Source organism: Osmerus mordax, chromosome 14, assembly GCF_038355195.1.
Source record: "Osmerus mordax isolate fOsmMor3 chromosome 14, fOsmMor3.pri, whole genome shotgun sequence".
Taxonomy (NCBI): domain Eukaryota; kingdom Metazoa; phylum Chordata; class Actinopteri; order Osmeriformes; family Osmeridae; genus Osmerus; species Osmerus mordax.
This window is the reverse complement of record NC_090063.1, coordinates 12,307,658-12,318,356: the sequence shown is the minus strand read 5'-3', so window position 1 is coordinate 12,318,356 and position 10,699 is coordinate 12,307,658. Positions and strand designations below refer to the sequence as shown.

Here is a 10,699-nt window from a genome sequence, read left to right as displayed (position 1 = left end):
GACGTCGTTCTGGGATTTCCTGTGCATTGCTGCATTTGCTACAGTGATGTATGCGTGCCAAATGTGACCCCACTGAAGCTGAAACTTTATACAAAGTGTTTCTTGATACCTTGCTTTACGCCAACTTATGCAGATGTCATACTGAAGCACTAGGGTTGCTTTTTTTTAATTAATACTGCTGTTTTGTTTTCGGGGGAAGGAGATCGGAGAGATTGGATAGGGTGCGTTTTTTCCAAAAGTGGGCTGTTATTTAGTCCCACAGAGGAAGGAGTTGTCACACATGCAATGACATGCCGTTGGTTAGTGAGCCAATGTGGTTTATGGGCTCAAAGGCCACTGACTTTCATTGTCATTGTGCGTACATTTGACTTTATAATGCCAAATTCATTTTTTTGTACCTGATGGAACATTTAAACAAATTCTGTCATGTACAGAATCATATCTGCTCTTAAGGAGACGTGCCCATCTTAACAAACCCCTATCTCTGATTCTTGTGAAGTTTTCAGAGAAACCATGATTTTGATTGTTGTTGATTCAGTGAGTGCATTTTTTTTCTATCTGCAACTTTGTCAATCTTTCTCTACATATATATAAATATGAATGTGTACATATGAGACTGCCTCTAACAAAAAGTCTGTGTTGCTAACTGGAGTGCCTCGCTTGTTGAGTAGTCTAATCGGTGGATGAATGTCAGAGACCAGGGACAATAAATGGAGCCAAACTATTCTTTGTTCTTTAAGACTCCTGGGTAGAGTTTCCCCAAAGGCCTTGTAGTCCTAAGATTATTTCTAGTCCTGTTGTAGGCCTGTAGAATTCAGGCTTCTGAAGGAACCCATCATTGTTCTGTAACCAGTAGCTACAACACAGTACGCCTTCTAGGTTTTTTACGTTCCTTTAGTGCTTGTTCCCTATTCTATGTGCTGAGCAAGATGTAGATATTTACTGAGTGGATAATTAAAAAGCACTAGGGGTGATGTTTGTGGCTTTTGTTTTGTTTTCCTTTTTTATTTAGATGTATTTTTGCGTCATGCCAGACCAACACTAATGATCATCAATGATGTGTTGAAATGTAAAAACAAGTTGCCTTCCGGAAGGGTTCTAGAATGTTCAGAGAATTCCTCTTTTCAGAATCTGTCGCAATGTAGAATGTGTACTTGTTGGGGTAAACGGGGATTGTGGCAGACAAGGGGTTAAAATTGGCACGTTTGTTTCAATCTATGGGGGGGAAATCTGACTATGGGGGCAAATCTGATTTAGATTCTAGTTATTTAGATAAAGTACAGAAATACAAATAAAAAGCACATTTAACTATATAATACAAGAGAATATTTGTTAATTTTTATGGTTTTATGTATTCCTTTTTTATATTTTATTTGGGGTTTAATTGTTTGGGGTATTTTGGATGAACGCATATGCAATCAGTTTTATTTTTGGATTGAGAACATTTACAGTTTATATATTTTAATTAAACACAAAACTAGCAAAAACAACTCATTCTGTCATGCTATGTTGGCGATTTGTTATTGGAACACTAATTGAAAAGCTGATTCAGGAGTAAACCCTTATCTACTTGCCTTGGCTCTTAAAATTGCACAAAGTTATCATAAATTAAATGTGTAACTAGCAATACTGTTTTTAATAAACAAAAAATGATTTTTTTCCCCACTCGCGTGTGTGTGTGTGTGACGAGCTAGCTGACCCTTTGACCTTTCTTCGAGATCTACGCTGTCAATGGTTTTTGCTTTACAAGTGAACTTGTTTAGATCCGCATGTTAGTTAGGTGAAATGCCATTCCGAATCAGGTGCAAGCGGATCAACCAACAAACGTCCGTATGGGAACTGGCCCACGTTGTATGTCATTAAGATATATATATCTTATATGTCATATATAAACTCATTTTCCTTTTGAAAGGTGTTTGTTACTGCATTAATTGTATTTTTACAAAGAAAAAATATATCACAAAAACTCGGCTAGATAACGAAAGGTAAGCTTGTGTGCAATACCTGTCTGCAACCTAGCTGTCTTAATCAGTAGCTAGCTAAAGTTAGCTAAAAGCGAGCGTGCTTGCAAGGAAACCAATCCATCGCATGCTCTTGAGTGATGCGCTGCTCTATACTTGCCCAAACATACAATAGGGTTACACTTTTAGCAAAAGTACCACATTTATTGTCCTTTAAGTGATTGTTTTACGTAATTTGTAAATAATTAGCCACATGATTAAAATAATTTTACTGACCAATTTGTGTAATTAGCATATACGTGAGGGCATCCATAACGTTTACATTAATTTCCGCAAAGTATGAACTCTCTTTCTTTGCCCCTTTGTTGTGAAGATGTGGCGTTATCGTCTGCCAGACTACGAGCAGAGACTCCTAGGAGAGCTGCAGAGACAGCAGCATCGTGGCCTCTTCTGTGACACCATGTTGCAGACAGACGGTAAAGAGGGGAGGGTGGAGAAGAATGGAGAGGGTGAATCACAGGTTGCAGGTTGAGAAGGAAGAGGGGGGGCTTTACCTGTTAAGTACAATTAGGGTGTTGCTTTCTTGGGAAGGTGCGATATATAATCTGATTGGAGAGAGAGAAAAGCACACTGACAATTGAATGATTTTCAACGGGAATAGAAGCAGAATGGATAAGAGTGAAGGCAGAATTACTGTTCTCTGAAAAGCCCTGCCTGTCCCTTTGTACCAAACCTCTCTTTTTCTCTCTGTGTTTCTCTCTCTGTCTCACTGCAGGAGTCACAGTCCCAGCCCATGGTTGCATCCTGGCAGCCCTCAGACCCCGTCGGTCTCAGCCCCTGTCTGCTTCACCATCCCCACAGGTTGTCCATCTCCCGACAGTCAGGGCCCAGACCCTGCTCAAGCTCGTGAGCCTCCTTTACTCAGGACATCTGGAAGGAGAGGTCGGAATTCTATACATTTGATTGATATATTATACTTTTTTAATGTACTGTTTTCTGTGTCAGAGAGAGCAGTTCAATATAACTTATAGTAGATTTTGGTTGTGTTCATATGTCTGCTTATCTGACTAGGGAGAGAGGGAGCTGGATGAGGTGATGGCTGCGGCCGGCCATCTAGGTTTAGGCCGCCTAGTGGAGGGGTTGAAGGAAAGGGGGACAGAAGGACAGGAGTGGCAAAGGCAGTTCAGAGAAGCAGCTATGCAGACGGAGGTTGGAGAGAGAGGGGTGCGAGAAGTCGAGGTGCAGACGATGGAGAGAGTTACGGATGGAAACGCTCTGGTGGAAGAGAGGAGTGGTGTGAACACAGGGACTCAGACTGTCAACTCTGACACTCTAACCCTTGCGGAGCTTCCAACCCCCTTTCATAAGACCCCATCTTCAAACTCATTCTGTGATGATGGGCCCCCTGTTTTGAGTCCCCAGAACAACTTTCTGCCTCAACACCTGGTCCCTTGCCCTTCCATACCTGCCGACCAATCAACTGTTGCCTTCAGAAGTCCCACGCCCTCAGGAAACCCTGGTCTATACTTCGAACCAGGGGCCTATTCTACCTTCGACGTCTCAAAGCCCACCTCCTCGTCAAAGCTCCCAGTTACCCCAAACGATGACGCAGCCCCCCCTGTGGCCCAGGGAGACGGGGCTCACCCAGAATACTTAACAGCTAAGGAACACATCACAAATGAGTTGTATCCAAGGAGGAAGATGGAGAAAAAGGGAGTCACAGAAACACTGGACCCCAGCCTTACCATCACAGGAGGAATAGAAGAAAATGAAATGAGGGAGTCTGAAAGAGAAGGTGAGTTACACAGAAAGGCCTACATGAAAAGGAATGTGATGATGAGTATATCGTATTTATGAAGTAATCGCCGATCTGTGATGATAATGGGCGATGATGATGATGACCACGACAGGGGTGGTGTATGACAATGAGGTTGCTGAGGAAGAAAGGAGGAAGAGTCGGAGGGGGAGGAAGAGCCTGTCCAGAGTTTTGCAGATGGAGGCCACGGAGACCAGGATCTCCATTAAGGTGAAGCTTAGGAGGAAGACCAGAGGACAGGTGTGGCAAGTTGTGAGCCTCCAGGAGAAGATACGGTCCCCTCAACGACAGGTAGGTGGCAAGATAAATATACAGCTGGCTCACAGTTACATACGTATGCAGTTTAATTAGCCTGTGCAGTTTATGTGATTTTTAAAATGCTTCAGGAATATTGTCATAATCTCTCTCCCACTCACATTCCTCATGAAGCATCCAGCCCATGTCACAACACCAGCCCCACCTTACCAGGCCCACGACCCCAACGATGACCCGGCTGACCCCCAGCTCACCATGGCCCCAGTAGAGGAGTCAGACGAGCAGATAGAGAAGTTACTAGAGGACATCATGATGGGGCTGAACATACTGCCCCCTATTGTCACGGAGAGGGACTACGAGCGCCAGTCTCCTCACCAGGACAGAGAGCCGGCATGCGAGCACCTGAACAACGATACGGGGCCCCACAGGATGCAAGGCTCTGTTGGCGCCACGCCCAGCGTATGTTCCCATGGCAACGGAACAGGCGGGGACGAGACATCGACAGAAATGGGTAACTTGATGAGCCCATTGATTATAATAACGACACACCTTTCCAATTTGCCATGCTCACCTTTTTTGATGTCTCCTGTTCAGTGCAATACCTTCCTGATCATTTATACCCCACACACATTCTGTGCTGTCATAGGTTGACATCTCATTTTCACTCACAGCTTCTACAACCTTTTCTCCTTCTCCCCTCCCTCTCCCCCTTTTCAGCCTTCCACTCAATACCCTCCTCCAGTTTTGTCCCCACCCGCACCAACCCTGCACCCCCGGATCCCCACCCTCATGTCCAGCCCCAACCCCTCACTGTTTTCTGCCATTGCGCCCATCACCCCTCCACCCCCCACCAACACCCAAACACCAACCCTCACCAACCTCACTGCAACCAGAACCAGGCCAAATGCAGAAATATGTCAGTCCAGCCTGCACCCACCAGGCCCAGTTGCCACCAGTGCCCAGCTTCCAAGGGTCATGCATCTTGGAGAGACACTGGGGAGGGAGATGCAGGCCACTGGCAAGGTGGTCCTCTACAGAAGGTGCTTTCACAGTCAGCCAGAGAGCATGTTTTTAATCTGTCTATGGAATGTCCAAGCGCTAATGTTGAGGAGACCACGCCAAGACAAACTAGTACCAACAAGGACTGGGCACAACACAATCCGTCCAGAGCTGGTTTGCACCCCCCCATTGCTGTCCATTCCAAAACAGCCTGTGGTCATGACGAGCAACATCATCTGGCATGCCAGGGGGCCACCCCCCGTAACGAACTATGCTTCCCAGAGTTCATTATACCTATGTCCCAAGGCAGCGAGAACCATTCCTGCCAAACCATTGCCATGCCCACCTGGGAGGATCTACGTTTGCCAAGATGTGTGTCTCCCATTGACTCAGAACCCCCCTCCTCTCCTGTGATCAACCACCAGTCCCCCTTTCACCACTCCACGCCACCTCATGTCCACAGAGCTCCTCAGCCCTCACTGAGATGGCCACCGTGGCTCTCCCAGTTTCCAAGAGAACTACAGTACCCACTTGTATGTATGGTTCACCACTCTGAGATTTGCCCAACCACACTACAAGATCCAGAATACCCCTGCAGGTCGAAGAATTGCTTGTCACGTCTGTCATGTTTGAGCCGCTCCAACCATACCAGTACAGGAAACTGGTTTAGGAGCACAACACCAGGTAGCAAGAGGAAGGAAAGAAATGTAAGGGAAAAGAAGATAAGAAATGCCAAAACTTCCAAAGGGGTCCAACTGAAGCCTGAGAAATTGAAAGACGAGACAGGAAAAAGTACAAGAAACGGGGTGCATGATGGTCCAAATCCAAAGAGGGAACCACAAGAGTTAACAGAGCCTATATGTAAGAGGAGGAGATTAGAAGAGAGTGATGCCACCTTTCTGAGTGGTGAGGGGGGAAAAAACCTGAACAAAACAAAGAGCCATATAAACATGAGTGTCTGTTCTATCAGTCTGTCCAGCAACGACATAGTAAAAGGAAGCAACATTGACACCAGACCTACAAAGACATGTCCTGGATATGCATCAGATACAATGATGAACTCTAGGTCATCAGAGAGGCTAAGAACACTTGTGAAGGTCCCAGAAAAAGAAACCCAGGCAAGGAAGTTAGATACAAGTGGAACTAGCCTCACCCGCCGGAGAACAAGGAGTTCCTTTGTAGGACATGGTCAAGACTCCCCGCAAGAACATAAAATAAAGGACGATTCAGGCTCTGAAACTAAAGCCTCAATCGTTCAGCAAATGGGACTTGCCAGTGGGATTCAGCCAATGAGACTTTGTAACATTATGGTCCCCAAACGAAAGCGTGGAAGGCCTAGAAAGATTAGACGGGGAGATCAGGAAGTCCCCCAACAAGCCTGTCCTGGTCCTATTATCAATGGTCACAAACGAGAAGATGTTGAGCATAGAGGAACAAGAAACCAATCGGTGAAGAGGCGGGTCAGACCGAACAGAAAGTATTGGAATGGAAAGAGAAGTGTGGAAGTGGAGGAAGACGATGTGAGTTCAGCAGGGGACAGAACAGAAGAGATCCTGTCCTCTCCTGCCGGTTGTGGCCAGATCATAAGCCTGCTGAAGCCTGCTAGTAAAGCAGTAGATGTGACGGAGGGTTTCAGAACTGAACCAAGATCAGAATCCCAATCCTGTATGGTGCACCTGCAGATCTCCAGTCCAGAACTTGGTGGACCTCAAATCGAAAAAAAGAAAGCGGGTCGGAGTCCGGTGGAAGTGGGGGTGACGGCAGAGGACAAGATGACCGCAATCAGACGGCCTCCCACAGTGATTCTGAAAAAGTTCCAAGAACTCCTGAAGCACCGGCACCCGAAGACCAGGAAGACAGATGAAGTGAAGAAGAAACAAGGGAGCAAATCCGATAACGATGTTGGAACTATAGAAGAAGAATTAGTGAAACTAAGTGAAAAGTGCAACGGGAAGGAATCAACAGAGGGGATCTTCCTGTCTGTTGATGGCTCACATATGGCAAATATAAATACAACTGATGAAAATCATAATGAGATCATCCGACCAGCGAAATCAAGCAAGCAATCAGAAGACAAGACTTTGGCAACATCAGAGAAAAAAAAGAGGTTGCATGAAGAAAGAGAGGCTATGACTGGCATGCTGGAGAACCTTAAAGGAATGATGGCGTTGCCACTGGAGATGAACACAGCAACAGTAGAAATAACCATCGTGGAGGATCCCAAACTAGTTCCAAAGAAACAAAACAAGGAATATGGTGAGAACACTAACCCCAAAAGTAAAACAAGACAGTTGCCAACTTTAAGTGAGATTACCAAAATGACAAAGAGAGGAGAGCCAGAGATGGGTTTCAGAGGAGAGAGAGAAAAAAACTCAAAGGAAAAAAGAAGACTCGAAGACAGATGTGTGATTGAAAAAGAGATGAAAGGCAGTATGGATGTGGACATTTCCAGTGAAGAGTTGGATGTGGTGGGCGACATTCAAGGGAGGCATATCTATACCGCTATCGAAGACGTGAGCGGAAAAGAAGAGATGGATGTGGGCGTAGATGAGGTCAGTTTGGAAAAGGAGCATCCGCCAGCTCAGCCTAATGCAGCAGGTAAACTGGCATTCATGCTTTTTATGTTTCAACATTTGGATGTAGACCATGTATCAAATGCATAGCATATTACATTTTAAGAATGCATCACATTTTTGACTGGAAATATGTTTGTCATGTACTCCTGTATTTTTTTTTTTTATAGCTTGTGTAGCTTCAGAGAGCACCAGACAGGAGGATACTGAAGGCTTTAAGGCCACTATGGGATGTCTCACCCCCAATCCCATCTTCCTGTCTCAGAAAAACAAAATGACTCTGCCCGACCACCAGACCCAAAGTAAAGAGAACCCATCTTCCAAGAACTCTTGCAGGGTCACCCCAGGGTCAACAGGAAGCTCTGATCCGGAGGAGGAAGTGGAGGTTGACATTCTGGTTTGCTCTCCATGCGCACAGCCAATAGTGTGGGAGGAGGGTCTTACAGTTCCGGAATTTACCACTGAGGAGGAGATGGAAGAGGAGGAAAACGAGATTGATGTGACAGGGTATCAGACAGACTAACTTTCTTTTAAAAAGAAATTCCTTTGTTAACTTTACCAAAACAAATGGTATCCCTAGTTTTACCAGTCTCATACAACTGGTGGGTGAAATTTCGATTTTAGCCTTTGCCATTCAAATCCTGCACAAATCTACACTCGCACTATGAAGGTGTAAAAATATAACTTTTGTGAGGCCTCGCTAGCTTTTAGAATTATTGACCCATGATGTGGTGAGTTTTGCTTTAAGCTTTGCAAAATATAAAGTGAAAGAATTAAGTTAATTATGCTCCTTTGGTTTGTATGTGCATCATTCAAAATGTCTTTGTGAATGACCTGTTACCAACCACCTTTCTGTTACATATTCGGTCATTACATGGTTGATCCAACAGTGGGTTCACTAATGTTTTTACCGATACTATCCATAGCTGTTTTTGTTTTGCGTTCTACAAGTTCTTTATAATGTACTACTTCTAAAGGTGTTGTGTATGGTTTAATGGTATGCTTGCCCGTGCAGCCTAAAATATAAATATTTTGTTTCATTAAAGTAACTATTAAGCTCAGTTTTCCTCGAATTACTTTTACTCAAGTTAATATTTTGACGTTTTATTATTTACCACTTAAACCTAAATTAATTGAATACGATCTAGTTTTGCAACATATCGATGCCTCATCAAGAGGTTCATTTATTCAAAATATTAAACTTTATTGACACCGGAAGTTAGTGCTGTCTATTGCTGACCGGAGGGAACACGTGTATTTTCCTCCTATTCTGAAGGTTACCGAAGAGCCACAGAAGCAGTGCCGGTTAGCCGCTGTTTGTGGTCATTTGGACGGTTTAGCTTTGGTGAACGTCGGGTCCGGAGCAGTCTTGAATCAGACATGGACCCTCTGAAGGCACAGCAATTGGCGGCGGAGCTAGAAGTAGAAATGATGGCCGATATGTATAATAGGTAATGCTGGCTATCAAGTTAATAGTAGCTAGCTTTCGACCTAGCTTCCTTTTGCTACGTGTTATTTAATTATGTTTGACTCAGCCTCCCTCGTGTTTTAGATAAATAGCAAGCTAAGTAAGTGTGAAATCTGATCGCTCTTACTGGTATGGGAAAATATTGAACAACAAGCTTATGTTCTTGAACGGTTATGGGACATGGGTAACCAGCAAAACGTTGTGACAGTGTTTCTATTTGTTCATAACTATGTTTACAGTGTACAGTGAATTTACACCCCAAAGACACCCACAATATATTTAACGCTACATTATCATGTTATTGTGTTTTCCCTTGCTAGCATTCATGAACATTGGTAGATCACGACTGTTGTGATCTTACCAGAATTTGTGCATATTGATGACCCCTACCTTACCCACTTCTCCCTCCATCCCTTCTGCCTCCTTTTCTTCCTCCTCTCCCAGGATGACCAATGCTTGCCACAGGAAGTGCGTGCCCCCCCACTACAAAGAGGCGGAGCTGGCGAAGGGCGAGGCGGTGTGCCTAGACCGCTGTGTGGCCAAGTACCTGGACCTCCACGAGAGGCTGGGCCGCAAACTCACTGAGCTCTCCGTGCAGGATGAGGAGATGATGAGGAAGTCTGCTGTCGGAAGCGGATAGAGGGATGGAGAAACAGACAGAGGAGAATGGGATTAGAAAGCGAGGGAAAGTAGAAGGGGTTTGAAGAAGGAGGCAAGAGGGGGTGGGGTAGAAGTTGACTTGCTTGAAGAGGAGATGAGGAGAGATGGGACAGGGATTGTCCTGTCAGAAATGGGGTTTCACTGAGAGTTGGGATGAGGGTAAGGGGGTGTGGGGTCATTGGGGCCGTCCATTGAAAGTGAGGGAGTAGGGTCCAAAGTGTTATGGAGGAGAGAAATGGAGATGCATTGGGGAGGGGGGGGGGGTACTTGGAGTTAATTTATGTCTGTTATAAAAACTGGTTGCACTTCTGATGTGAGTCAAGTAATTTCTATTTATACTGAAGAGACACTATGCATAGTTAACTCTTTAAAGGCTGATGATCATGCTCTTTTGGCATTGACCATTACAAGGTTTCATCAAGAAGTAAATAAAGTTTCCTTTATTGCCACCATGAAACTAATCAGGTCTGGGTTCTCAAAGATTTGGACTGCAAAGTTCACCCAGGAGTCAAATCAAGTTTTGTGGACCAGAGATAATTGAAGTGCTTTTAATGATTTTGGAAAGAATTCATCCCTTTATCATAGTCAATTTTCTATTGAGGACTGTTGCTATGTCAATGTGGAGTACAGCATGTGTTTTTTTTGGGCTGTTAATAAGCATTTTGTTTAAACGGTATGCTTTTCTACAACGTTTTCTGTCTTCTACTGATGTTTTTGTTAACATTTCTGTCCTGTCATTCAATAAATCTTTGTTCTGGCCTCATGAGTCAGTCATGCACTTTCACTTTATCATTTCTACTTTCTTTAGGTTTGATATAGACTAGTTTAAATACGTGTAATAGTGCTAGATTGTATCTAGAAAACTCAGCAGATGCAGTAGCCTACTCTGTCCTGTATCTTTAAGAGGCACTGGATACGGATGAAAACGAGGAAGTGAGAAGAGCAGAGGTTTCATTTCCTTGGTGAA

At 44.3% G+C, this 10,699-nt stretch overlaps 2 protein-coding genes across 3 annotated transcripts in view; both read left to right on the top strand.

Annotated features, from left to right (window-relative positions):
- The window catches only part of ctnnd1 (catenin (cadherin-associated protein), delta 1), an 11,345-nt gene extending 9,680 nt beyond the window's left edge, over window positions 1–1,665 (top strand). For both annotated transcript variants that reach the window (XM_067249804.1, XM_067249803.1), the window contains one exon: window positions 1–1,665. This exon is cut by the window's left edge and continues 679 nt beyond it. The gene's annotated coding sequence lies outside the window, so the exon portion shown is untranslated.
- Window positions 1,666–8,862: 7,197 nt separating this feature from the next.
- Window positions 8,863–9,892, top strand: timm10 (translocase of inner mitochondrial membrane 10 homolog (yeast)). The gene is made up of 2 exons (XM_067250844.1): window positions 8,863–9,055; window positions 9,517–9,892. Exons 1-2 carry the CDS (start codon window positions 8,985–8,987, stop codon window positions 9,710–9,712), a joined length of 267 nt encoding a protein of 88 aa, XP_067106945.1. The 5' UTR covers window positions 8,863–8,984; the 3' UTR covers window positions 9,713–9,892.
- Window positions 9,893–10,699: the final 807 nt, after the last annotated feature.

Bases quoted from the DNA above. Each gene is read 5' to 3' on its own strand.
- timm10 (XM_067250844.1), top strand. From the start codon at position 8,985: ATGGACCCTCTGAAGGCACAGCAATTGGCGGCGGAGCTAGAAGTAGAA. The intron at 9,056-9,516 runs GTAATGCTGGCT...CTCCTCTCCCAG, and splicing joins ATGGCCGATATGTATAATAG to GATGACCAATGCTTGCCACA.